This window comes from Tympanuchus pallidicinctus, unplaced genomic scaffold (genome assembly GCF_026119805.1).
Source record: "Tympanuchus pallidicinctus isolate F22 unplaced genomic scaffold, pur_lepc_1.0 scaffold16, whole genome shotgun sequence".
NCBI lineage: Eukaryota > Metazoa > Chordata > Aves > Galliformes > Phasianidae > Tympanuchus > Tympanuchus pallidicinctus.
This window is the reverse complement of record NW_026294679.1, coordinates 2,364,132-2,391,956: the sequence shown is the minus strand read 5'-3', so window position 1 is coordinate 2,391,956 and position 27,825 is coordinate 2,364,132. Positions and strand designations below refer to the sequence as shown.

The 27,825-nt window shown below is 41.6% G+C and overlaps 1 protein-coding gene across 2 annotated transcripts in view; it reads left to right on the top strand.

Annotated features, from left to right (window-relative positions):
• The window catches only part of DOCK1 (dedicator of cytokinesis 1), a 273,286-nt gene that overhangs the window by 193,526 nt on the left and 51,935 nt on the right, over positions 1–27,825 (top strand). For both annotated transcript variants that reach the window (XM_052677007.1, XM_052677006.1), the window contains exons 31-37: positions 824–924; positions 4,258–4,316; positions 11,121–11,269; positions 20,406–20,491; positions 20,683–20,839; positions 23,948–23,988; positions 25,232–25,322. In XM_052677007.1, the coding sequence (XP_052532967.1) occupies positions 824–924; positions 4,258–4,316; positions 11,121–11,269; positions 20,406–20,491; positions 20,683–20,839; positions 23,948–23,988; positions 25,232–25,322 (684 nt within the window). The remainder of the gene's footprint in view (positions 1–823; positions 925–4,257; positions 4,317–11,120; positions 11,270–20,405; positions 20,492–20,682; positions 20,840–23,947; positions 23,989–25,231; positions 25,323–27,825) is intronic.

The following is a 27,825-nucleotide window of genomic DNA, read 5'->3' as shown; positions in this document are numbered from 1 at the left end:
ATTTTGTTGTCTGTGTTTTGACTGTGAACCCTGGAATCCCAGTTACCCATTCAGTTGTCCTGTCCTCAGCACTTACACTCCACTGTCGTTCTCTGCTTACAACAGCACCAAGTCTTATCCCACAGTACCATACTGAACTCCTCATTTCCCTCCGGATGTGCAAAAAGGGAAAAGGACCTTTTCCAGACAAGTTATAGAAACACAGAATGAGCTGGGTTGAAAAGGAGCACAGTGCTCACCCAGTTCCAACCCCCTGCTGTGTGCAGGTCACCAACCAGCAGCCCAGGCTGCCCAGAGCCACATCCAGCCTGGCCTTGAATGCCTGCAGGGATGGGGCATCCACAGCCTCCTTGGGCAACCTGTGCCAGTGCCTCACCACCCTCTGGGTGAAAAACTTCCTCTTCATATCCAACCCAAACCTCCCCTGTCTCAGTTTAAAACCATTCCCCCTTGTCCCATCACTCTCAACCCATGTAAAGAGCCATTAACAGGTGCTTTGCTAGAGCTGTTGACTCGAATGTGGGGTCTGAGCCTAGATCCTTTTCTATCTTTTCCCCATATTTATGTGTTCATATTTTATTTTACTTATGTAGCCAAATGCAATCGATCAGGATTTGTAGATGGGAGATGTTTCATGGGAAGATGAACGCAGCGGGGGGATGTACTAAATACATCAAGAAACAATGCCTGTGTAGTGTCTGTTATTTTCACCTTTAAATATTTATGTGAATGACTTCGATTCTTCTAAGGTGTTTTGTGGATGTGCAGAGAAACATTTCAGAGAATTAATGGTACCTGTTCTTGTCGTTCTGGGTCCTTTCAGCTTTGGAACAACTACTTCCACCTCGCCGTTGCTTTTCTCACGCAAGAGTCCTTGCAACTGGAGAATTTTTCAAGTGCTAAGAGAGCAAAAATACTTAACAAGTAAGTCCTATTCGTCACCTAAATTGTGGACAAGAACTTGAGGTTTGTTAACATAATTTTAGTTTAATTTCTTAGCTAAATCTATTCAAATTGAGACACAATCATGGTATAATGAAAGGTTGGTTTTTAAAAACATGAATCAAGCCTTGCGTGTGTTTCTACCCTTGAATCAAGATCTAAATTACATGATTCATTACTGATGAAGACAGTATTTTATACTGCGGGATATTCATGAAGTCAAGACTTCTCAGAAGTATTAACATATTACAAAGCTGCATTTTTAAATCACTTCAGCTTTGTGATCGTTCTCATTCTGTGGGCACTCTTTATTGCTTAATGCCTGACAGCCTGTTAGGGTGAATTTCCCCAGCTGCAGCCCATATCCCTGTGTTATCCCTAAGGACTGGCTTTGTAGAGCCGTAACCGTGTTGCTCCCCTGCTTATAGAAGGAGTTGCATTGCCTGCCTCTGACTGAGCAGCTCAAGCTGTGTGATTTTACTTCAGAACCCCACAGCAAATGAAAGGAAAGAAGAAACATTGCAGTGTGAATATTTTCGTGTGTGCATTTCTCCCCAAATTTCTTTGGGCTCCCAGTGCAGAGGACCCTTATCCTTGACTGAGCGCTGAAAAAGCTGGTTGAATATTTTGAGTCTGTATGTGCAGGTTCACTTTCGGTGCTGTGGTGCCTGTAAAGAATGCCTGCAAAAGCAGTTTGCTTCCATATTCAGTCGAGTTTCCACAGTTAATGCAGTTTCAGAGCTCCGAGTCCCTGAGCAAGCCTCTTCTATGTGTAATATATATTCTATCTATAGAGAGATATGGTGTATTTTGTATTACTGAACTGGAGCCTTTTTGTGTGTTACTGTGATGTGAGATATTGCAGTGAGAATGGGAAGTTTCACACTGCTGCAGTGTGATGCGATTGTAAGGGTTTTGCTGGAAGTGGCAGCACCATGTGGGCTGCACTCTTTGACCAAAAAGCAGAGGGCTCTCTTTTTTCTTTCTATTTTCTTTTTTTTTCCCCCAGCAGCTGAGTTTTGCCCTTCAGACTCATCCACTCCATCCTGAGTTTGGAGCTGTTTCCTTTGGAAGCTGTGATTTACCACAGTGTTACAACAGAATTTTTCAGCACTGTGTGATCTGTCCTATCGTATATGGCTCTGGGCAGCCTGGTCTGGTGGTTGGTGACCATGCACACATAGCTTGGGGTTGAAACTGGATGGGCATCGTGGTCTTTTTCATCCCAGGCCATTCTATGATTCGATACGTACGCATGACTCGTGGGGCTGCTGTGATGAGACAAAAATATTTAAATGTTTGGTGGAAAAGTGATCTCAAATAGAGCTTGGGGTTTTGCAGTAGTGATACAAATACCACAGATAGCATGAAAGCCACTGACTTGCACAGAGAAATCAAGGTGCTTTTGTTCAGTGACATAAATCCCATTTTGTTAGAGCTGGAATGCATGAGCCATGTTTTTGCACAAGATGAGATCAGTGGTACAAACTCTTCAATAAATGCAAAGGACACTGACAGAAGTCAAAGTGCTGCAGTCCCAACCAGGTAGAAAGCAGAGGGATTGAGCTCAGCAGCTCTGGGTCCAAATTCTCTTCCCTCCTCCTCTGAGCAGAGCTGGGGTGCGCCCACCCAATGGGGCTCCTATTGACTGGGCTCCTGATCTGAGCAAAAACCAATGCCAGATAGCTGGAAATGCCCCTAGAATACATCTGGAGACTGATTTTCCTCTTTGTGAGAATAAGATCCTTGGATGGAAATGTTCGGAAGTGATTCTGATATTAAGTGGGGCAGCATATTTCACTGACGAAATCTGAGAGATCAACAAATGTTACTCACTACTGAGATAAGTAAACAGACTAAGTCATTTGAAGTGGATACTTAATGAAGTTTGCTAAATTGTAAATCTCTGCTTATAATGATTTTGCGAGTTGTTATTTTCAGTTTAATCGTGTTTGGGGGACGAAAACCAAGACAGTAAATTCTTCAGATGCAATAAGTGGTTGAAAGCACTAACTTTTATTGCTGTGGGGAAACAACTATCAGTTCTATGCCAAAGGGATATAAATAATCACTTCATTCAATTTCGCTCGCCCTCTTTTCTAAGTACATATTTCAACGTGCTAAATATTCAATAATTAAAATTTAATTATTGTAATCTGCACTTTTTTTACTAAATGTTGGATTGAAACCTTAGGTAATTACAGACTGAATGATAAAGAGAAATATCATTAATCCTTATTAATGACAGAGTATCTCACTGTTATCCCACACAAACTCCACAAGTTGCCAGACACAACCGTTTGCTCATCCTGTGGTTTAATTAATGGTCTTCAGTAAGTAATCTGTGTAGCAAGTGGGTTGTTGGAGCTCCTTCATAGGCTTGGAGGATGCTTATGGTGCTGGTCTCGTAATGCATGAAGTCAGTAGGCTTTTTTGTGTTCATTAAGCTTTCCTGGCATCAATGCTGTGATGGAGGGCATGTGGCACAGGTGGCACCAGAGCTGAACAGGAGACATTGGGCCTCCAGGCAAAGGAGCATCCGTGTTGCTTCGGCCCAGCACCCCACATCCCCATGATGTGCAACACAAAAGCTCTTCCTTTATGATTTCACACAAGATGTCACTTGGAGCTCCTGGTTTTATTTTCTAGGACAACGTTATGCTAAGAATGTGTGTAAAAATAAAACAGAGCCTTAGGCCGTGCAGCTCTCTGCCGTGCTTCCTCCAGCCATCGCTGTTTGGAAAGTAGGAAACGCTCACAATTAATCTCTGCAAACACCCACGTGTCCCAGAGGATGGTTAGGTAATCCAAAAACAGAGGTTTGCCCAGGTGAATGTTTGTGTTCTCCCTTCAGTAAGTAGAAATTCGTTCCATAAATGGAAACTTGATGATCTCTGAGAGACAGCACGGAGCGCAGGGCGAGCTGCAGCCTTTGGGGCTGCATCTCTTGGGGCATCCCAAGAGCAAGTCTGCCTCTCCCTTTGGCCCCAGTTGAATTCTGCAGAGATCAGTGCATTGAAGGTGTGTGGCAGAGCTGGGGGAGCGTGGAGCAGTGTCACTGATAAGGGTCACACCTGGAGGATTTCATAGAATCATCACAGAATCATTGAATGCCCTGGGTTGAAAAGGACCTCAAAGAGCAGTCTAGTTTCAACCCCCCTGCACAGATTGACCTCTGCTTTCAGACATTTTTGAACATTGGTCAGATTTTCAAACCAAATTTCTCTGCTTATTGATATGTCATGTATGTCTGCTTATTGATATGTCATGTATCTCTGCTTATTTATATGTCATGTTTTTTGTTCTCTCTTTAAGGTATGGTGATATGAGAAGGCAGATTGGTTTTGAAATCAGGGACATGTGGTACAATCTGGGTAAGTAGCATGAACACCTGTTGCTCAATGCTTTCAGCCAGTGTTTGTTTAAAGGAGGTTCAGATGAAACAAGGCTACTTTCTCCTGAAACAGGCACCTAGGAAGCAAGTGATGTAAGAAATAAAGCCTCCTCTGCATACTTAGTTCACCATCTGAGAAGACGCATAACTAGTCAGTGTTTATGTATCTTCATTTTCGTTTTGTGGCGTTCAACCTCATTTTAAACAGAAACAATTATAGTGAGGGCTTTTGCTCTTTTTTTCAATAAATACATGGATATAGAAATATGCGTATGGACACATACACTTAGATCCATTGTATTGTAGCAAAATGAAGATATCTGAGGGCTGCCAGTAGCTTTGCCTGGAAATTCAGCTTGAAGTCTGATTTTCAGTCTTGTTTGGCTGTATCAGAATGACTCAGGGTGATCAGCAAAGAATGGGAAGCTGGACATCCTCAGTTTGTGGGTAAATTAGGCACACCTTTCTCAACTCCAGGTATGTTTTGTGGGTATAATTTAGCTATACAGGGATTAAATTTTGTGAGCAATGGAGTATTTACTGTGAACTGAGTGTACTCATCTGCCAGATTTCATTTTCTTGGGCTTAACAGCAGAGACACTTCAGCTGTTCTGAGTTTTATCAAAAGTTCCTTAAGTTATCAGAAATAAATGCATTTGCCACTTGACTTATATCTCCAGCTGAACTGTTGTTGCTGAAGCTTGAAAAAATATATAAGCATATATAAAGGAAGGGGTTACCAAGGTTCACAATTATTTGATATCACAGAGGTATCATCCACTCTGCTGGAATGATGGAAAAAAAAGCCTTCCAAGAGCAGTTGAATTCACTTTTTATTAGAAGCATCTTTCACAAATCTGGAGAACAGATTAAAGCATAATGCACAGCTGATGTGGGACTTGACAGGCAGGTAATGGTTCCAGCCCCAGAACAGATGCTGGGTCAGCCAGCTCAGGATGCTGGCAGCCTCCATGGTGGTTATTAGCTAAATCCTTCACTGCTTTATGCTTACAGTCACATATCCATCTGTTACTTTTCCTACTTTCTCTGGCATGTTTGAGTTTTTAAACCTGGTGTACTTTTCCTGCCATTTAGTAGACTGGAAGTGGAGGTGTTTGTACGTACGCATCTGGCTGTTCTAACACATGGCCATTGTATTCAACCTTGGATTGATATTCAAACTTGGATCAACAGTGGAGCACGTTGTGCTTTTTACTGCTGCCACTGACGCTGGCTGCTCTTGTGCATGCTATTCAGCTGCCTTTGAGTTCTGCTTTTCACCATTAACAGGGAGATGCTAACCAGTTCCACCAGTGTTTTGTGAATTGACTGCATAGAGGGGCAGTGTTTTCTTCAATCTTTGTGCTATCATGAAAGCCTTTGATGGAGTTTTAGATAGAATTTTGATTTCTTCTTTACAAACTGTTATTACTCAGGAAGATGACTCTGTGACCTCTTCTAGCTCTGATGTCTGTGCATTCCCTAAGCGACTGGGATCATTAATTCTGAAATTTTACATGTTGAGGGAGTTGGTAAATTGTTGCACTTCATAACAAAAGCTGCAGGAGAAAGGTAAATCAGAGCCAGGACCCCAATCCAGCAAGGCCTTTTACTTTTCATAATGAGAACAGTTCTTTTTCTCCACTTCTTTGTGATACAAATAGTCAGTGCTGATCATGTTTAACTTCTGGCTCTCCACCAATCTCATGTATGTCACAGCATCAATTAGGAAAGAATACTGACTTACCTCTGCAGAGGAATTGATTGTAGCGCGTTTGATGCTTTTATTTTAGAAGTTTCACTACATTGGTCAAATTCTTAATATGTATATGCTCAGAAACAAAATCCAAAGCAGAAAGCTATAATTCTTGCATAAGCTTGAGCGTATAATTTTTTATGGCTACCTGCCATTGTGTCTAAGATTCGACAGAAACAAATAACTTTGGCTTTTGATTTATGTATTGGAGCGGGTAAGTCTCAAATTATCTCCTCACTTTTTGTTTAGAAATTCAGCACGTAATACTTGCAGAGGTAAAACTTTTCACCGGACAGACCTTTAGCTGTGACACACATTCAAAAGTAAAACTTATTTTCTGAAATTAGAAGGTAAAATACAAACTCTGGAAGGTTATTTTTTGCCTGCGTATTTCTGGGTGCAGTAGTGGTGAAAGAAAGAAAGAGAGAAAGAGAGAAAGAAAGAGAGAAAGAGAGAAAGAAGGAAAGAAGGAAAGAAGGAAAGAAGGAAAGAAGGAAAGAAGGAAAGAAGGAAAGAAGGAAAGAAAGAAGGAAAGAAAGAAGGAAAGAAAGAAGGAAAGAAAGAAGGAAAGAAAGAAGGAAAGAAAGAAGGAAAGAAAGAAGGAAAGAAAGAAGGAAAGAAAGAAGGAAAGAAAGAAGGAAAGAAAGAAGGAAAGAAAGAAGGAAAGAAAGAAGGAAAGAAAGAAGGAAAGAAAGAAGGAAAGAAAGAAGGAAAGAAAGAAGGAAAGAAAGAAGGAAAGAAAGAAGGAAAGAAAGAAGGAAAGAAAGAAGGAAAGAAAGAAGGAAAGAAAGAAGGAAAGAAAGAAGGAAAGAAAGAAGGAAAGAAAGAAGGAAAGAAAGAAGGAAAGAAAGAAGGAAAGAAAGAAAGAAAGAAAGAAAGAAAGAAAGAAAGAAAGAAAAAGGACCATGTGTAGTAGAGTACAGCAATAGGTAACTGTGCATACACACTTTAAATAATGTAAGTTAGGGGTAAAGATTTTGTTTTAAACAGGGAGCCCTGTGTGAGAGATCCAGACTGACAGATTTTCTACATAAACCCTTGCTGTGTCTGTCCTGTCTGATACCTTGCTCGATTTGCTCACGAAGGCTTTAGGTTTGTGTGCTGTGATGCAGTAGCAGTGAGGATGGCTTTGGGGAGTGTAGTCCCAGCGTGCAGAGCCCCTGCTGTGCTGGCTTTCTGAAAGTGCTGTGAGGTTTTTATTTTCCTGCATGCATCAGTGGCAATGCATATTAGTATCTGTAGGCTTATTTCCTTCCGAATCACAGCCTGAACTTTTAAAAATAATGCATTATTTGGTGTCACTGTGTAGTTAGAACTGAGGCACCTTAGACCTGGATGAATATCGTGGGAGCACAGAAGGCTGTCTTGATGTAAATGCAGGGAATCAAACGGCTGCACTGAAAAGCATTACGTAGTGCAGCTCAGCTATACAAAATGGAGTTTGATGCTGGGTCACGTATGCCAATTTCCAATGGTTAATGTTTTCAACAGGGGGATGTTGAAAAAGCAACAAAAAAAATTCCTGATGGTAGAGTCGATCGAGGAAAGACAGGACAGAATCATACAATCACCAAGGTTAGAAAAGACCTCCAAGATCATCCATTCAAACCAACCACCTGCCACCACTGTTTCCCACTAAATCACGTCCCTTAGTATAGAATCATAGAATCACCAAGGTTGGAAAAGACCTAAAAGCTCATCCAGTCCAACCGTTCACCTATTCCCAATAGCTCCCACTAAACCATGTCTCTCAAAACAGCATCCAGTCTTTCCTTGAACACCCCCAGGCTCGGTGACTCCACCACCTCCCTGGGCATCCATTCCAGTACAATATCTGTATGTTCCTTGAACATCTCCATGGTTGCTGACTCCTGGGCAGCCCATTCCAGTGCCTGACCACTCTTTTGTAGAAGAGTTTTTTTCCTCGTGTCCAAGCTGAATCTCTCCTGGAGCAACTTGAGGCCATTCCCTCTCATTCTGTCTCTCATGGGAGCAATGGCCTACCCCCATCTCACTACAGTCTCCATGCAGGCAGCAGTAGAGAGTGATAAAGTCATCCCTGAGCCTCCTCTTCTCCAGACTAAACAATCCCTTCTCCCTCAGCCATTCCTAAGACCTGTGCTCCAGACCCCTCACCAGAAAGCATTGCTTTGATTGAACCAGCTAGTGGAAGGTAGAAGAGTGAAGGTCCTGAAGGTGAAGTAAACCTGTGGTGCTGTCATGCAGTGTCAGCCCTCCCTTCGCAGTCCTGATACCAAGAATGGACTGGGTGAAGATGTTAATGTTGTTGGAGGGAAGGCTGGGGTTAAAAATAGGCCTGAACTTTGAGCGTTATATAAAAAGGAGTCATTGCAAATAACACTCTGAATTTGTTCTATGTGTGCACAGCTGACCCAAGGCAGAGGTGAGGCTGCTGACAAATTGTTCAGTGGCCCAAAGGTAGATTAGAAGCTGGGAAATGAAAATCATGCAGATAAAGAAAGCACTGTGCATATTGGTGAAGCTCAGTGCTGTTGGGTGAGCAGTCTACATAGAGAATGTTGTGGCAAGGCAGAAACCACTGTGGAAAGTTTTATACGTAGTCAGAATAAAAAATAATCCCGGTTTTGCATGCAGTTTTAAAAACAGATGTGCAGTTTGTCTTTTGGAAGAGAGGCTGCAGTTTTGTTCCAGATTTGTCATATATTAAATCCCTGTGTGGGATCTCCTATGCTTCAGGGGGGGCTGAAAAAGAAAAGGGAGAATTCATGGCTTGGTTGTTTGTCAGAAAGTGCTGTGCGTGACACGCAGCTGCAGTGGAGGCTCTCAGCATCCAGAGTAGGACCATGGCCTTTGGTTTGTGCTCTGATGCTGCGTGCATAACACTGCACAAGATCACATCATCCAGGCTTGCAGCATGGTGTCACTGCCTGCTGCTGCGTGCCCTGTTTAGACTCAGGTCTGTGTGAGGTGGAAGGTCCCTCGGGCCTCAAGCACATGCTGTGGGTGCCTCAGCACACACTCTCCCTGGTCTCCATTCAGGTCATCCCTTCCTCGTTGAGGTGACGTGGTGCTCAGTTGTTTTGCTTTTGATGGGTAACTGTGCATTTCACTTCAGAAGAGGAAAAGGGGGAGTGGGAGATTTAAAAAAAAAAAATGATAACAATCCTTTGCAAATTCTCCATTTTTCACATCTCAATTTCAATTGTTGCTTTTCTGAGGGGAGGAGGGGTCCCTGCACACGAAGCAGAGAAAAACAACTGTGATCCACAGAGAACCTTGGGACATTGAATGTGTGCCTGACACGTAATGGCTTTTGTCATTATCATTTGTTTTCAGAAGTATCAGCTGTGACGTTTCCCAGGCATAATACAGGAAAACTGGCACCTGGGATGCTGAGTGTAATCCTGCTCGTAAGGAAGGCAGAGAGGGCTGCACTGCTTGTACTGCTGTTCCTGACCAGCAGCCAGCATTGGAGCATCACATGGCATAGTGATTTTGGTTGAGCATTCCTTCACCCTAATAGCATTGTTAATGCTAATGGGATTCTGAAGTTTGCCAAATCAAGTAACATAAATTATACCTCTTAAAAAAAAAAAAAAAATAGCAGCAGCATGTTTTATCTTTAAAGGATTTTTTCTTGATTACATTTGCTCAGATTTATGTTACTTCTGGTCAGAAGTGAAGCTGCTAATTAAATACTTCAACGGTTACTGCTATGGCAGCGTAGTGCAATGGAATCTAAATGAATTGAGATGTGTTTGTGTTGTGTACCACTGATAAGCTGCAGTGAGAAACAAGAGTGTTAAAGCAGGGGGGGCTGAGGGCTCCTGCAGGCAGCCCAGCCCACCTGCAGCACTGAGGGCATAGAGGTGTTCCCAAAGCACTCTGTTGCCTGCAGCTATTAACCTCTTCTTTGCAAGAAACTTCACCCACTGAACCTTGAATGCCCTGCACTGTATGCAGACCAGTGTGAATTTCTATTCTTTTTTATTAGTAGCATTACAAAACCAAATGAGCTCCATAATCTTTCAGGTTCAGTGCAGTGCTTTAAGGTATTGGACTCCTAATGTCTTCCATACATTCCTTTGCACTTTGTGTTAGAATAAGCCTACTTCTGCTGCTCTGATTTGGGTAGTTGTCTGCCACAGCTGGGAGAAAACGAATACCTGGAAGTGTTTATTTGGCTTTTACAAAGTCCTGGTTGGAATCTTTGTGTTTTCTGAACTTCCACCATTGAGTCCTGTGCCTACAACTTCCTGGTGCCCTCACACTGCCCAGCACAGGCATCTTTCCCTGGTGGAGCTGTGTTGATCATTTGCAGAATATGTAATCTCCGTCCTCTGCACCTCATGCAACAGAAGAACAGGAGCTACGTGTTCTTAACAAGTCCAGTATTTATTAGGCTTTGTGTTGCTGTTAAGGGTTCCTTTCTGTTCTGTGTGCAGAGCACGTAGCAGGGAGCACAGGGGGAGGCGTGTTTTCTGTTGAGAAGATAAATATGAAATAAAGTTAGCCAGTCAGATCAACTCCTGGAGAAAGGAGGCATATTGTCAGCTTAGCTAAGATGTAGCTTCGTGTCTCGGGGCTGTGTAAGCATGCACTCATGGTGACATTTTGATAGAGTGACACAAGGAACATTTTGTACGCTGTGGAAGATACAGAAGCCTAAATAAGTTAATGCAAGCAATGCACCTTTTAGCTGCCTTCTATCTGTAAAGTATATTTAAAGGAAGCCCTGAAATTTAATACGTGTGCGAGTGAGATGATTTGTGGAAAACGCAGCAAGTTCCAGCCTGGCTACTGGTTGAGCAACTTCATTGCTTGGGTTTATAATATCACATAGTTAACCTCTTGAGAAATAAATTGCAATACAAATTTCAGTCCAATCTTGAGAAATTGTCCAATCAAGTCCAATCTTGAGAAATACTGTCTTGCGCTTGAACTATATGACAATTTATGGTTATGGCTTTTAAAACAATTATCTCCTACCAAGTCAGTGGCCATTCATTAGCTCTGAAATGCATTTTTTTTTTCTTCCCTTTAAAGGTCAGCATAAAATCAAGTTCATCCCAGAAATGGTGGGACCTATCTTGGAAATGACACTCATCCCCGAGACGGAGCTTCGAAAAGCTACGATCCCCATCTTCTTTGATATGATGCAGTGTGAATTTCATTCCACCAGAAGCTTCCAGATGGTAAGCAGTAAGCAACAACTATTTGAAGGAGTAAGATGGATTTAGCTGTTTGTTGACAAAAACGTATGAATTTTTGTTGCTTTGCTATTTGTTTTGGAAGAAAAATGTAATTATGGATTTGTTTATTTTCTGTAACTCTGAATGGTTATAGAATTTTAATCTGAAGGTTTTAAATTCTCACTGAAGGCAAAATTTGCATGAGGTAAATTAAACCTTTCTTTATGATGCAGCAGGACAGCAAAGACATCTGTCTTAAATTTTCACTGTGACTTAGGGAAAGAGTTTGCTTCTGAGTTGAGTTGGACAAAGAGAAGCCTGATGATGTGTAATGTGTACAAATTCATCATCTCTACTATCTTGCAATTTTGATTCTATTACCGTATTTTTATTATTGCTTTGAAGAGGAAAAGAGGCTAACCAACCAAAGGCAGCATTTCTTCCTGCTAGATAGTTAATGCAACATCCAAACTGCAAGCGGAGTATTTTTATCCTATTCTCATGTTGCATGCTGAAGGAAACCCTTGAATAAGCACACACTGATAGCTGAAGCTTTTGAGAGACAAGTATGATGAAGGAGAGTTTCTTGAGATTCGTCATCTTTCCTTCTTTCCCTTGAAACTTGAACTTATAGAGTGAGTGTAAAACTAGTTAAGTCAAGTAGTTTTGTAACATAAACCAGTATAGCTACTTTACACAGTGAAATTCCTGATCATTCAGGATATGACTTTGAAAACTTTGCAATACAGTTTGACACGTCGCTTTGTTTTCTCTTCTCTTCTCTTGCCATTTTTCTTTCTTGGATGGGAAGTCTTATCTTTTTCTGTATTTTTTTAGTGAGCTGTTATTCATAACCAGCTCTTAATCTGTAGCCAAAATAAATGAATGCCTGCGTGAAGAGATTTAAACATGGGGAAATTGCATCAGCTTTATTACTTTGATTTGTTTTGCGCTGGATGCTGTATGGAAAGGTTGTGAACTGTATTTTGGATCCATCCAATTACTGCATAATCATTCTTTCTTATGTTTGACTCTGATGGTACTGTAAAGATTGAAATGCTCGCTGGGATGCCATTTAAACTGCTTCCTGTCAGACGCTCTCTTTGTTACTTGTCGTTTTTTATTTGTACAATTATATGGATCATGAATAATCTGAGGGTAACTTTATAGCTAAATTTATGGCCCTGTGTTTTCTTGATGGAAGAAAACCAGCTCCGTGTGGAATATTTAGGTGATTTTAAGAAATGAGCATCTTAAATGTTTCTCACAATTGTTTTTGCCTTTTGAGAAGAAAAATGTCTGGTGCTAAAGTCAGGTATGTCCTGGACTGCAGATAGTCAACACGTATTTCTTGTGTCAGTACTGCTGCTTTCTTTATGGATGTAACACTGTGACAGGTACAGCGGTAGTAAACCTTTTTTTATTGCATTTGGAGTGAACCATTAGGTCAAATGATATAATCAATCCATCCATTTATAATTTTGCAGATAATGTAGTTATATGCGTGCTGGGGCTTTGAGGTGGGTGTTTGGGGCACGAAGGTCACCAGCAATTTCCTTAGTCCTCAGGGTTGCACCCTTTCAGCTCTCACAGACTTGCATACGTCCAGTTTCTGCAGACAGTCATCCCTGGTGCACTGTCACTGGGTCACCGTTTACTTCCTCATTGCCTCTGCAAACAAGGAGAGGGGAGCTGGCCTTACCTGTGAGGCAGAGAAGCCATTTGGTCCTCCAGAATTTTCATCAGGTGTAACTTGTCAGCCCCGTTCAGCATCAGACCTTGTCTGACATCTGAGCCATCTGCGTGCAGCCAGCAGAGGATGTGTTCAAAATGCCACATAAACCCCATGTCTGCCTGCTAAGAGATTTCCTATAGCATCCCGTTACAGACCCTGGTAAGGCTTAGTGCTAAAGGTTTGGAACTGTGAGCATCACAGGCCGGTGTCAATCCAAGTTGGCTGCAGCCATATGGAGGTTGAGGTATGACTGGAACTGATCCAAAGAACCAAACAAATGCAATTCCCCTCAGCTTCCCAAACTCTGACTGTTTCATCTGTCTTTCAGACAATAACTTGTTTATCAACAGTAGTGTTTGATGTTTTCTAAATGATGGACATAGATATAAAATTGAAATATTACCAGTACCTAGGCAAGTTTCCATACTGAATCTGCCAATGTAACATACAGCATTTTGGTGTGTACGTGCAACTACCAACTATTACTGCCTAGTCTTGCTTTTAAAGAGAAGTTCAAAACCGAATGGTTGGCTGCTGTTAAACTAATCTGCCAGAAATCCAATTATCTAACCTTATTAGTCACATCAGCAAGGGTTGAAATTGGCTCCACTTCTCCAGCAGATGTGCAAACCTCATGATGTGTGTGGGAGGAATTTGCAGAACTTCTGTGATGCCGTGATGGCTTGTGTTTTGAACAGACAGCTTTCCCCATGGCTGCTTTAATTTCTGTATGAATTGGTAAAACCAGTAACAGGCAGAGTGGGGATTTTGCTCTTCCACTATATATAGCCCTGAGAAGAAGCAGAAGATAAATTCCCCTAAATTAAAGGCTGACTGAATTAAAAGCTGGAGTTACCCATCTTTGTCCTATCCCTTTTATGGTGCTTTGAAGCGTTATATAGGCTTCAAAGTAGCCTGTACCTCAAAGCATGAATCTGATACTAAAGTCTATGTGAGACTGAAGCTTCCCCGTAGTAGAAAATGCCTCCTTCTCCACTCTGCTATTTCCCCTTTGCTTGTTTTACTGGTAAGCCCTTCAGATCAAAGGGAATATGTCAGAGCCACAGAAGCCATGAAGGAATGCTGCTTTGATTGCTCAAGGCCTGGTCAGGTGAGCGTGATGGATCCCGTGGTGACAGCAGGAGAGGAGGTTTGTCATGAAACAGTCATTCCACTGAAATGTGGGATTTGAAGCATTAAAAGCCCCAACCTCTTACTTTGGCAGCCTGTTCCTTCCATCTGTCACTTCCTCTAGTTCCATTTCTTAGGAACGTTCCGGTTTGTTTGCCTACCCTAAACTTTAACTTGCCTTTTATAAACCCGTGGTGGCTGATTTAATTCTGCTTATTTTGAGCTCAGCCAGTTCATAGAGAGGTGCAAGTGTAGGATGTGGTACAAAACATGCCGTGGAGAAAGCAGGAGGCAGAAGGAGATGCTTGTCTTTGGCAAAGGGAGACATTGATAGGTTCTCCCTATCTCTTACTTAGCACTGCATCACGATATGATTCCTTTTCACTGTTCTGATGCATATAAATTAGTAGAAGTAATTATTTTAAGAGACAAAGATAAGTGATTTATAAGGTAAGGGATTAAGTCAGAAGCGTTTCTCTAGCCTTCATTCTCCAACGTTATGACACGTCTCATCAAATAACAAAGAAGGAGCAGCCCTCACCTCCAAAATAACCCCCCCACTCTGCAGTAGTGAACATGCAGAAGTTACAAGTCCCATATGTCTGGTTTTCAGGCTGAGCAGCATTATTAAGGAGGATTGTCAAAGTGTCCAGTGGTGTTAGCATCAGAGTTATAAGCATGCAAGATACAGCTTGTGTTCTTACGCTGTGAGAATAAGGAGCTGTGTAAAAGTAATGGTCTGAGGAAAGAGCCCCAAAACCAGAACAACACATCTGTTCCATTTTATACAAATTGGAAAGCCACTTAGCATAATAGAGCCATTGCCAAAAAGATAGAAAAATGATAGAGAAATGCATAATGAATGAATGCATAATGCAAAATCATATAGAAATGCATAATCAATGAATGCATAATACAGATGATTGCTAAAATAAAACTATGGCTGCATCTAAAGTACCTCGAGCTAATGTTCTGTTGTGAAGAGAATTAAATGAGGGAAGATGGGAAGAAATGAGGGGAAAACCCTTTTAATTCATTTCCAGCATTTAACAATAAATCCTAGTGTCATCGAGGCAGTGATACCAGCATTTTAATTTGCTCTGTAATTTCTTGTTGGTTATCAGTGAGTTTCAAACTGATATAATTCTTCTTAGTTAGCTGATTTACTTGAGTATCTATCACGTTTTACAACCTATAATTCCATTTTAGGTATTTTTTACCTGCTCTGAACCCTGTGTTAACCTCCCCCTCCATGCTATGGATTTGAACACAGAACAGGAGTGGTTGAAGTGTAAATGTTTAAGTTTTATTTATTTTCTGGTCTTCCAGGATATTGGTATTCTTCCCTCACCTAAGAGGAAGGGAAAAATCTGATGCAGTGAGTCCAGAAACATCCCAAATCTCTTCATATTAAATGGCCACTGGACCTGTTTGCTGACCAGGATGCTCTGGGAAAATAGGATATGGAAGATAAAACTGCTGGCAATTGTCACAACCTTTGTAGTGACCTTCTAACAAAGTTTCACAGGATCTTTGTGTTATTTCTGCATTAGTGGTGTTTATCTGTCCTTTGAATCTTATATAGCAAATTCATTATTATCCCATATCTAAACAAATGTATAGCAGCTTGGAGGATTGAAAGACATCCTCATCCACAGCTAGATTAAATTGTCAGCCAGTGCTGCAGTTATGGCCTGCCCACACTGTAGGTAAACCTAAACCCAAAGTGATCAGTTGAGCAGACACTTGAAGATGCTTGGTAGCTTACATTGATTTGTAACCACTGCTTCCTCAGTGTTAGAGATTGTAACAGACAGATGAAACAGTGGATATACTCTATGCTAAAGTTCATGCACACATCCTAAAGGGAAGCTGAGATCTCGATCAGCTGCAAGGATAAGTTGATAATAATTTCCTGTAATCTTCCTAGCATCACCCCTCGAGCTTTCGCTGCCAACAGATAGATATGAATCTAGCTCATCACTAGTGCCAGAGATATCTGCTAGGTCTCCAGAAGGAACCTCAGCAAGTGTCACTGGCTGTAACAGGAACAGTGAAATTATGGTGCTTCAGGTTGCCCAAGGAGGCTGTGGATGCCCCATCCCTGCAGGCATTCAAGGCCAGGCTGGATGTGGCTCTGGGCAGCCTGGGCTGCTGGTTGGTGACCTGCACACAGCAGGGGGTTGGAATTGGATGAGCATTGTGGTCCTTTGCAACCCAGGCCATTCTATGATTCACATGAGAGTAAATTCCTTTGTTATAATTGCAGTCCTACCTGGTGTTATTTTATATGCTTATAAGTTTAAAGAAAGAAAAGGGAAGTTGAAGATATTTTCATCTTATGCCCGATGCAGCATCCCACAGCCATGTGCTCATGTGACTCCATGGCCCCATTCTTTCCCTTTTGTGCAAGGCCATAGCTGTCTGAACCATGGAGGGAAGAAGGAATCCGGACTGTGTTAAGCAATGCTTAGTCATCTGGGTTGAGTGATCTGAGCCACATCATCTCCTTGATAGGTGTGAGGAATGATCACAGAGCAAGGAATGTTGTTAATGGTTCATTCCCTTAAAAACCTCAAAATGCCACAGCTCGGTTCAACCCAAGAGGCAACCAACAAAGCCCAGACCTACAGAGATTTGAGTAAAATTGATATCAGAAGAATAGTCGTGGTCCTGTGTGACAAATGTAATTGCTCTTCTTCATATGACTAATCTCTTCCTAAAAAATGCATCACCTACGGGGCTCCTGCTGGCAGCAAGTGTCATTTTTCACATTGGTATGGAAAGTCAATTTCGTTCTGGTCTCATTAGAGAACATGAATTTTGTGACTTCTCATCGCTGCGTTGCCTCACTGTTTTATTTGACACATCCTTTTACTGTGGGAACGCGTTTCAGCTTGGGGTTGCCTCTTAGAGGAGGTGGATTGCATTATTCTTCCTTTTCTCATTTCCCTGTCATTTTTTGAATTATGGATTCGTGGTATTAAAAACCTTATTTCACTTCACTTTCCATTCGTTCCTTCACAAATAAAGTAGTGCAACAGTGGAACAGGTTACCCAGAGAGGCTGTGTAATCAGCCATCCAAGGAGATCTTCAGGACTTGGCTGAGTTACAGTTGGCCTGCTCTGTGTTGGAAATGATTTTGCATCACCTGGGAGTTTGGACTAAATGACCTTTGAGATCTGTTCCAGTCAGCGTTCCTGTGAGTTTTTTGTGGATGATTTGGGGGCTTATAAAGAGCACCATTATTTCATCAGAGGTTTTGGTTTTTCATCTCCAAAACAGTCAAGCGTAATAGTAAAAATTGTTTAAGGTAGAATTGTTGTTTGGGTACTTAGTTGATTTTTATCTCCATATGCAGCACACAGTCTCTAGGTAGGATTTCCTATCAGCTCACAGTTAGGCTGAATTGTGCACGTTGTTAGCCTGTATCCCAAATTTGCACTGAGCAGTAGGTGAGCGGGACGTTTTCTGCAGTTACTCATCATGATAGCTCACAGTCACTGAACTCACAGTTCAGTGTTTTTTATTTCTCACAGCAGAGTTTTTTATTTCTCTGTTCTTAAGACAATTCTGGCAGACTGCCGTGTGGAATGGAAAAATAACTCCAATGCAGAGGATGAAAACTCTGGGCTGGGCTTTGAAGATAGGAGGCTCTGAACGTTGGTGAAGATGATGATGAGAAAATGTGGAGGGTTTGAAATGGAGACAAGTGCTCTGATCTGCCTGTGGGTATTCACAGTACAGTAATAGCACCCAAATTACTATAGAGCCTGGTAAGGTATTCACAGAGTGACTTGTGTTTTGCAGTTCTTTGGTGTAATGTAAACAGACAAGCTCTATATACCAGTGCGCAGTTCTGCCTAAAAGTGATTTATATTAACCAGGCAGGAGCATCTTCATAGTTGATAGCCACATTTTGTACGCAGTCTCAGCTTGCCCAGAGAATGCATGTTCCCATGTTCCCAGCTGCTGGGCCTCGAGCAGAGCAGGGCCCTGCAGGAGGGCAGGTGAGCATCTCCAGCCCTGGGGCTGAGATGCTGCTCCTCAGCCCCTGTGCTGCTGGCTTTATCCTGTTCTGCTCACAGTTACCTCACCGTGTGCATGCAGCAGTTGTTTCAGGACCAAGGCACTGTGGCAGAGCTAAGGGCAAGCGTGTGCTTGATGTTTGACAGAGACATTATGATAACCTCTGCTGGAGGAGAAAGGGCTGCGTGGGCAGAGCGCAGGATGCGGCGTGTTGGCAGAAGGGCCGGCAGTGGACGGAGCTACACCTCCTCAAAGTGACATAAATTAAGGTGGTATAAAAATGCTCTCTTGTCATCAGAGTTTCATCGTGACACAAGTCTGTTGGCAAGGGATATGTGATCTCACGCTCCTTGCTGAAATAAAGATGCCAGCAGAACTTTGCATTGTGGGCAAGAAAAATGCAGCATCTCTAAAACCAAATCAAACCCAGCTGCTGGCTGCAGATAACAGCCCATCTTCTCCAACTCCCCTTGGGGCTGACCCTGTGGAAAATACCCATCCCCTGCTGTCTCTCCTGCCCTTTGGGTTGCTGTGTGTGCAGTGGCCGGGGCAGCAGCACCCTGGGGTTCCACAATTCTCACCCTGCTTGGCACATTATGGCTAGGAGCGGGGCTCAGGCTCTCTCCCTCTGCACTGCCAGCTGGGGCACTTTGGGGCAGTGGTCCCTTCCCTGGTGTCAGTTACCAGCCCTCTGCAGACTGCTGGGCTGGCAGGATGCTCCACAGAGATTTTTCCTCTTGGTACATGGGTTTTGATTTTATCTTTCAGCATAGATTTTAGCTAAATCTTCAGCACGTGACTTCCATTGCACAGCTTCTTGGAGCTGTGCTTGTTGCTTCCTTGCTGGTGTCCCTGGTGAAAGAAAAGTCAAATTTTACCTTCAGACGTGCAGCAGAAGCCTGTGTTCTCACTTACAGAAAGCCCATTTTGATAGGCAGTGGAAAGTGGCTTTAGCAGAGGAGCTAGGGTTCTTGTCACTACAAAGCAGGCGTCCTATGAGATGGGAACAGTTTATAAAGAGCAAGAAATGCTGTTAGGGTACTGGGGACCTGTGGCACAGGGAAGGAAAGCTCATGGCTGGAGATGTGGTAATGCATCCCTAGCTTGGAAGGCTGTCGTACCAGGCAGTCTGTTCTGTTTTCATTTGCATATGATATACTGTTAATATTAACTGCAGAAGCAAAGTACATCTCTTGACATTTACAAAATGTTAGTACACTTTGTTCTTGCACAGGTGGCCCTTTGCTTCTCCTCTGAATAGTCAGGTACTGCTGAATCAAGTGACAATGAAAAACCTGAAGCCAACAGCTCTGTCAATACATCCCTGCTCTGACTAATGGGGTCACAGTCACCTGCAGGAGGATCTTCTTTTCACCCTGGCTCTTGTGCTGAGGTTTCTTGGCAATAAGTTGAATCACTGCTGATGTCCATGCTTATTTAATGCAGAGATAGGAATTAGATGGCGAGGTTGACTTGTCACATGGCAGCAGACCTAGAGTGATCCTTCCTCTGCTCACGGTTTGAATTCATTCCTAATCTGAGCCCTAGCAAAAGAGCAGCAGCAGTAAAACCCTCTGTATTCATTAAAACTATGAATTACCCAGATTGCGTTTAAAATGTGTTCTAATGCCTGCTTAAGTTTGTGTTAATTCCCCAATCAAAATATTTACTTTCAAGTTGTTTGAAACAGATCCTTCCTGCTCTGCAGCGCCTTATTAATGGGTTTATTGAGTCATGCCATAGTAGGGTCAATACCTGTATGCTACAAAGAGATGGGATGTTAGCAGTGCTGGGGAGTTCAGTTGGCTGAGTGAGCCAACAGCCTGAGCAGCCTTTGGTGTTGTCTGTCATCTCTACTGGAGCTTTCACAGTTCCCTTATTTTGCCATTGTTTCTACTGTCATTATTGCAGGGGACATTGTGTCATATTTTTTTTTTCCTCCTTATTTCCTCTCCCTTTATCCTTGTCATTAAGCTCCTTATTTAGTTTTACCTAATGCAAATATTTAAGCTTCATTTAACAACACGACCAATGATTTCTTCAACAAAAAATCCTTGTAGGGCAGCAGATCATCGTGGATGGTCTAATACCAGAAACTGCAAACTCTTAAAGTCAATCAAGCTTTAAAACAGTGGCGAAACATCTCACCCAGATACCCAACCAATCTGTGAGCCATTGAGACTGCAGTCATAAAGTGAAATATTTGCCATCTGATTATTTACGCTTGCTTTGTTTAATTATAGTTTGAAAATGAGATCATCACAAAACTGGATCACGAAGTGGAAGGAGGCAGAGGAGATGAACAGTACAAAGTGTTATTTGACAAAATGTAAGTGTTGATCAGCGGCGAGATTTATGTCGTGGCGAAGTCAGGAGAGAGGGCAATTAGACTACAATGAACTTTGCAGCCCAGGAATAATTAAAATCTCCTAATGGTGCGCAATATTTAAAGTTGCACCTGAGTCAAGGCTTTTTTCTATGTGTGTTTAACAAGGCGTGTGTAATTGGCTTGTTTTTTAGCCTCTTGGAGCACTGCAGGAAGCACAAATACCTCGCTAAGAGCGGAGAGACTTTTGTCAAACTTGTTGTCCGCCTGATGGAGCGACTGTTGGACTACAGGACCATCATGCATGATGAGAACAAAGAGAACCGCATGAGCTGCACTGTCAACGTGCTGGTAAGCAGGAATCTCCTGCCTGAATCCATGACTTCAGTTGTGCGCCCTTGGCAAAATACTTTGTTTAACATGGAATCCGTGTGAAGATTTTCATTCAAGTTTAGTTCTTTTTTCTCTTTCTTTTCTTTTTTTGTTTTTTTTAATGAGGGCAAACCTGTGAAAACTGTGGGTGATGACTTGAATTGCTTTGAAGAAGGAGTGGTTCAGGATCTTGTCTCTGAGGGGTTGTTCGTTGATATTTAGTGTTTGTGCATGAATGACTCTTATAGAAGAACCCTATAGAAGAACAAAAGAATTGTGTGTGGTTTGCTGTTGAATGCGTGTATTTGCAGTCCTGTTTGTATTCTGCTCCTGTATTCGGAACTTCTGAACGATATTGAATCACAGAATCACAGAGTGGCCTGGGTTGCAAAGGAGCACAGTGCTCATCCAGTTCCAACCCCCTGCTGTGTGCAGGTCACCAACCAGCAGCCCAGGCTGCCCAGAGCCACATCCAGCCTGGCCTTGAATGCCTGCAGGGATGGGGCATCCACAGCCACCTTGGGCAACCTGTTCCCCTGCCTCACCATGCTCTTAGTGAGAGTTATTAGTTCATGGGGAGCAGAAGCAGCTTGGTTTGTCCCTCCTAGATACAAAATTTTCTTGTCTTCACTAGAGAAATTCTGCAGTGTCTGGTCTGCATTACAAACCTTGGTCTGTTCGGGTCAGAGCTGGAAGAGCGGTAGTTGGTTCATAGTAAGCTCCTCACGCTTGTTGCTGGAAACATTAGAGGATGAGATTATTACAGAATCAGCACATCCAGATAAACTGTGTTGAAGTTTAGAGACCTCTAACATACTGCTGGTTAGATTTGATGTTTTTTATTAGGACTCAGTAGTAAACTGCTAGCAATTAGGGAAACATAGCAACTATCCGCATAACGTTATCAATGCATACTTCATTTCAATGTGTGGGGTGCAGACAGTGCTTATTGCCTAATGCACTGTGGCTGATAGATTTCATTCAGCTGGGCTGGAAAGATCTCAGTAAATAGTTTGTAGCTTTAGCACTTGGGAGTGCTGCAAATGGGCTCAGCTCATGCAGCACAGCCTTTGTGCTGCAGTGTCGTGTAAGCTGTAAACGAAATGAGAGAGTATAGAGACATCAAGTCAGGGATTGGGATTTTATTTTTAGTTTGTTTTTCCTCGCTGTGCACATCAAAAAGCATCAGAATGTTTAGTAAATGGGGAAGGAGGGGAAACTCGGAGAGATGTCACCTGCTGTTGATGCACTGAGTGCCCTTGGGTTGCTGCAGAAAGGCACCGTGTCCTCCTGATCAGAACTGGAGTTACAGAAACCTGCAGTTAGCACCAGGCAAGGTAGAAAATAAAAAATCACACACTCTACATGCTCTGAAGCATGACAGCAATGTATAAAGCTAGGGAAATTTCCTAAGGAAGGTGAATGGATTCATCTTTCCTTTCATTCTAACGCTCTTGAGACTCTTCCCAGTAATTCTTGCCATAGCAGCCACAGGGGATCTGATGGCACAGGCAGGGTTTGGTTTTGTTTTCTCTGTCTCCTGATGGTGATTTTTGCCATCAAAATTCTTCAGGTGGTTGCAGGTGGTAGATCCTGTGGGTGATGTACTGCTGTCAAGTTAAATCACGGTGAGTTCCCCACACACAGCCCTGCCACCCAAGTCTGCAGAAAATGGATGAAAGCGTCACGGGGCAGAACTTCACTTAGTTTTCAGTAGGTATGATTTAAAACCTGAGGTTGATTTGAAAGTCCCGTTTGCCCTCCAGGGCCAATACAGTCTTTTCATCATTCTCCATGCACCTGAAGTGAAATTTATGCCTTTGCAAAATCTGACCCAGGGCCAACGCTCAGCGTAATTCCCACTTGAGGTCTCAAAAGAGTTCTTAATTGGGCCTTTAATAATACACAGGCTTTCACAGGATTAGGTTTGCCTGTATCGACTATAGCTTAAGTCAGAGGTTTTGATATGCATTTAAGCCAATGCTGATGTTAAAGCAAAATAAAAGCCCTCTCTTTCCCTTGGCTGCTTGTTCCTACCTCTGCCAGCCCTGGCAAAGTATGTGTGCAGCCAAAGGAGCGGGCAGGCTGCAGGAGGGATGGTGCTGGAAGCTCATTCTGACAACACAGAATAATAAGCAGAATAGGAGAGGAGAATTTTCTGGGGAGTGTCATTCCATTTGCTTCAGTTTGTCTTTTGAGTTCAACCCAAAACTAGAGAGTTGGCTCATCTGAAATTATATGCGCACTGAAAAACTGGTCCTTTGCAACTCGGCAGTGTAGATTCCATCACACATTTTGGATCTCCTCGAAGGGGATGAGTTTGTATTGGGCTTATGCGTGTGCTGTTGTTTGGCTCATAAATGTTCTACTGCCTGCTCACACTGGTTTAATTTAGCACTGAAACACATAGCAGTTCAGTGGAGGATATAAATTTCTTTGTAATTTGTTTTCTTAGATTTTTTTTTTTTTTTACCTTTTGAAGGCAAACTTTAAATTGGATTCAGAAAAGCCTTTAATATCTTGCCCAATTTATCATATCCTGTATTTACAATATTTGTAGTGTTAACTAGTTTATCTCAAGACCAGAGGCACTCAGACATTTCTGAAGGGAATGATGAGAATGAAACCAGATAAATAACACTAATCTAACATTTTATTTCAAAGGAAACTATTAGAATCCAGGAGCAGGTGATGTATTGCTCAGCTAAGGTTTGGAATTTTAAATCTGTAGAACAACTGTTTCTTAAAAATCAGGGTTTTGTATATTACAAAATTTCAACTGAAATGGAAAATGATGCGTGGCTTGCAAATGCCAGAAGCAAATATCTACTGGTAATACTCTTGCAAATTCTTAACCTTTTCAGTAAGATAGAAGCCCTAATGTGCTACATCACAAAACATCACTGTGTTGGATTTCGTAAGTTAAATAACTTGGGTTCTATCACTAGAGGCAGATTTTGTTTTGCAGTTTTGAGGTTGATGCCACCCAATAATGAATTTTTAATTCATAACATGTTCCTTATGCATTTCTTACTGTGAAATCAAAGACTTTGTAACATTTTTTTTTTTTTTTTTTTTTTTTTCCAGAATTTCTACAAGGAAATTGAGAGAGAAGAAATGTACATAAGGTTTGTAAACATGACCAGTGACAAAAATCTGCTTGACTGAGTGTAGCAAAATTGGAGAAAATTAAAATCTTATTAAGCAGTCAGTTGGGAATGAAAGGAAAGATGTAATGGAAAAGCATCCCTTCTGTGGACCATAAGGACATTCAGAAGCTTGTCCTCACTGAGAACAGTGAGCGTTTGTAGTTAAATACATGAGATTGTTTTTTGTATCCCTCCTCCAACTTCTTCAGTTTTATTATGATGGGCACGTCAGCAGGCATGAATGTTATCACATGAGGAACAGAAGTAAGTCAAAAGAAAACTGACTGAAGAAACAATTTTCCTTCCTAGTAAGGTAGAAAGTATGTGACTTGGGGTAAAATGAGCTATTAAATAATAATGATGACTGATACTTTAAAGCTTTTAGGAATGCTTCAAAATCTATTCTCTCACACGAAGTGAAAATGGTAATACGTTGTTGTGCTTTTTGTAAACCTCAGGGTTCCTAGTCCTCTATTTGTACTTCGGCTTAAAATTGGCTAGACTGTTGTGCTGCAGTGATGAAGCTTCTCTCTGACTGCTATTTTAGGTAGCTAAGTATTATTCATGAATTCATTCTCAGATGCTTGTTATCTATTTGGAAGACTTTTCTCTAGTAAACTCACTTCCTATTGTTTAAATGGTTTTAATTATTGCTTTAATAAAGTGCAGAAATGAATAATATCTAACAAAAGGCAGGACTGGGAACTGGACATGCACCTAAAGGCACGAGTCTGTCGTGAGCAGCAAGTTGCCCTCCTTGGCAGAGATGTAAAGATAAGCTCTCACTGTGCATCTGCCACTCAAATTGTCTCATAATTCTGTTAACAAACTCCTATCAAAGACACATAAATAGTTTTAACTTCTTTTAAATTCTTTTTAAAGAGCTGACAAACAAAGGAAGATAAACCCCTTCAGAGGTTTGATGATATAGAAGTTGAGGAATCAGACTTGTTTGTTTCTCTAACAGAGCAACTAGAGCAATGTCCTGTGTATGGAATTCACTGCTTTTCACAAGTCATTGGGAGAAAAGCTCAGTGGAAATGCAGGTGGTCCTGAGTGGTTCTGAACACAGAAATATGGGCACTGAGAAGTCATCCCAGGTGTACTGAGATGTTTAAAGGCAGAGATGAACTGTTGTAGTCTCCAGAGCAAGTTATTTTGAATTAATTTGTAACATTTGATAGCCAACTGTTTGTAGAAGGAATGCTTTTATTACTTTCAGGTACCTGTACAAACTGTGTGACCTGCACAAAGAATGTGATAACTATACAGAAGCTGCCTACACGTTGCTCCTGCATGCCAAACTTCTCAAGGTAAGCACTGACATTGCAAGGCTTGGAAATCACTCTAGCACTAACCAGCAGTAGTGTGTTTCTGTCACTCCTGCAACCAGCTCTTACAGTGATTAATATCTGTGTGCTGTTTCTTATTTCGGTTTAATGTTTTGCACGTGTAATTAATTCCTCAGTGTGCAGGAAGCAAACTCTCTGCCATTAGTGTATAAATATGTGTAAGTATAGATATGAATGGAAGCACAGTCAAGTAAAGACCACACATTAAAAACTGTAAAAGCTGTAATATAAATTTCCTTTAAATATCAAAATTATGCAGTGTGTGGAGGCATTTGTTTCTTATGCCAACAGTGAGTGTTTTGTAAGCCTTAAGTATTATTACAGAAACTATGCTAATAGTAACCCCTTTTGTAAGGAAGTGTATCTTGTTCCATGCTGTGAATTGTTCTTAGCAATCTTTGATTTAATCTGAGCAATCTCAGGAAAACTGGTGGTGCAAAATGTCTGTTTTGAGAAGTTGAGAAGTGGAGGGCGTTAAATCAAGCACTTCTAAAGGATGTATGAGGAATTACTTGTGCCTCAAAACTGAGTAAACTGCATCCAAACTGTGAGAAGACTAAGTATGATGAGGGCATACTTGTGCAGTTTAAATTGAGACACTTTGAAATATATTTACTATGTTTTAAAATGAATAGAGCATTGTTACTCAGAGAGAATGAGTAAAATTGGTCTGGAGAGTAAAAGCACAGAAGCAGTATCTTTATGTGTTATTAAAAGCAAGGACAGTTGTTGGACACAGCCTACTGGATGCAGATACTTCTTTGATAATGAAATATTATGGGCTGAGATGCATCTCAGAGGTATGAGGAGCTGGGGGAAAGCTTTGGCATCTTCATTCATGCAGCCAGGTGTAGGTTCTCACCTGTGGGTAGAAGTTGGAGCGTGTAACTGACTGAGCCTGTGCAATAAAATGTCTCATGTTCCTACTGGAGACATACAACACAACTGCCAAGTTGTGTGATATTTGCTTATCAGGCATTGTAAGAGTGAGCCTCATAGAGAAGGTACAGCATTGCCTTTCCCACCTGCTGCATTTCATGAAAAATGATGAAATGAGTGGTGCCAAAAAGGTCATTCCGACTTTTACCCTTTATATCTTTGCCTCATTGGTCAATGTGCTTTATGTGACTATAAATGAGAGCTTAGCCAATTTCATTTTTTCTTACAGAAAATCTTCAGAGGCTGGATGAGTTACCTTAATATACTCTTTTAATTTACTTGAAAGAAATATCCAGTTTTATTTTATTATGACGTGAACCAATAGAAAATGGCAGATATAAGGGTAATCTTTATTGTAGGCTTTCATTGCTAAGCAGGTGTTTGTTTCTGAATATACTTCATAGGTTGGAAATACTGTACTGCAGAAGAGCATTGATCTGTCTCCTGTGACATCGTGGTACAAGTTAGTGGGTGGAGGAGCTCTGTGCTACTTGAGTTACAGCCATATCATGCTGTGTGTAATTTCAAGCAGTTGAGCTATTCTTTCAAACCTCGAGGACAGGATTTTCAGTGACACTCATCATTCTCATATGTTACATCAGATTGATTTTAATGGGATCAGTCGTAGGTCAGGACTGAGAGCTTTGAAGAATTTCACCTGTAGGTTTGCAAGTACGCCGTTTTCTCATCATTTTCTCCAGGTTGCTGCAAGCCGATGATACAAACTTTGGAAAAGAGACTTTATGGCATAAAATAGTTTTAATTTTCAACCCCACAAACAAAAGATGGTGGCTCTTAGTCAACTGAAAAAAATGCCATTGCATTGGAGACTCGCTGAAGTTTATCTCTTCCATAAACATGGGCTTGCAGCACAAAGCTGTACTGTCATCGGTCGATTGGAAAGTTCCATTGTGATTTTTTAGGAAGAATGTAAAAACGGGAAGGCTGCAAGAGAGCCATAAACTATAGGAGAAATGAAGGAAGGTTCTGTCAGCAAGAAATGTCAAGTGCTCTGTGGTTGGCTTGTCAAAAAGGGATCCATTTGATTTGCATCGAATGACTGTCTTCAGGGGAGGGAGATGATATGAAAGAGCCTCCTGCGGTTGGCTAAGGAACAGATTATAAAAGTTCAGAGCTGCTGCCTGACATACCTACAGCGGGCAGTCTGTAGCCACTGCAATGTGCTGCCAGGGCCGGGGTGCAATGTTCAGCTCCTCTCATCTCCAAACAGTGACAGAATGTGTTTCTGCAAGGTGCTGCTGTAACGAAACATGAGCGCTGTTTGAGTCAAATATGAACACGTTGGCCAAATTAAAAAATAATTGGGTGAAATTTACAAACAGACGTAGGAGGTAAAACCAGATGATATGGCAGCAGTTCTGTGAAGAAATCTACGAGTTGATGATCTCTGTACAGATTTCTTCTATTCCAAAAGTTATTTGATTTTTGTGGCCAGTCCTCCTTCTATAGTGACTTTGATTTTTCAGAGATGAAAGTGAACAGTTCTTTAATTTTATTTTTTTTA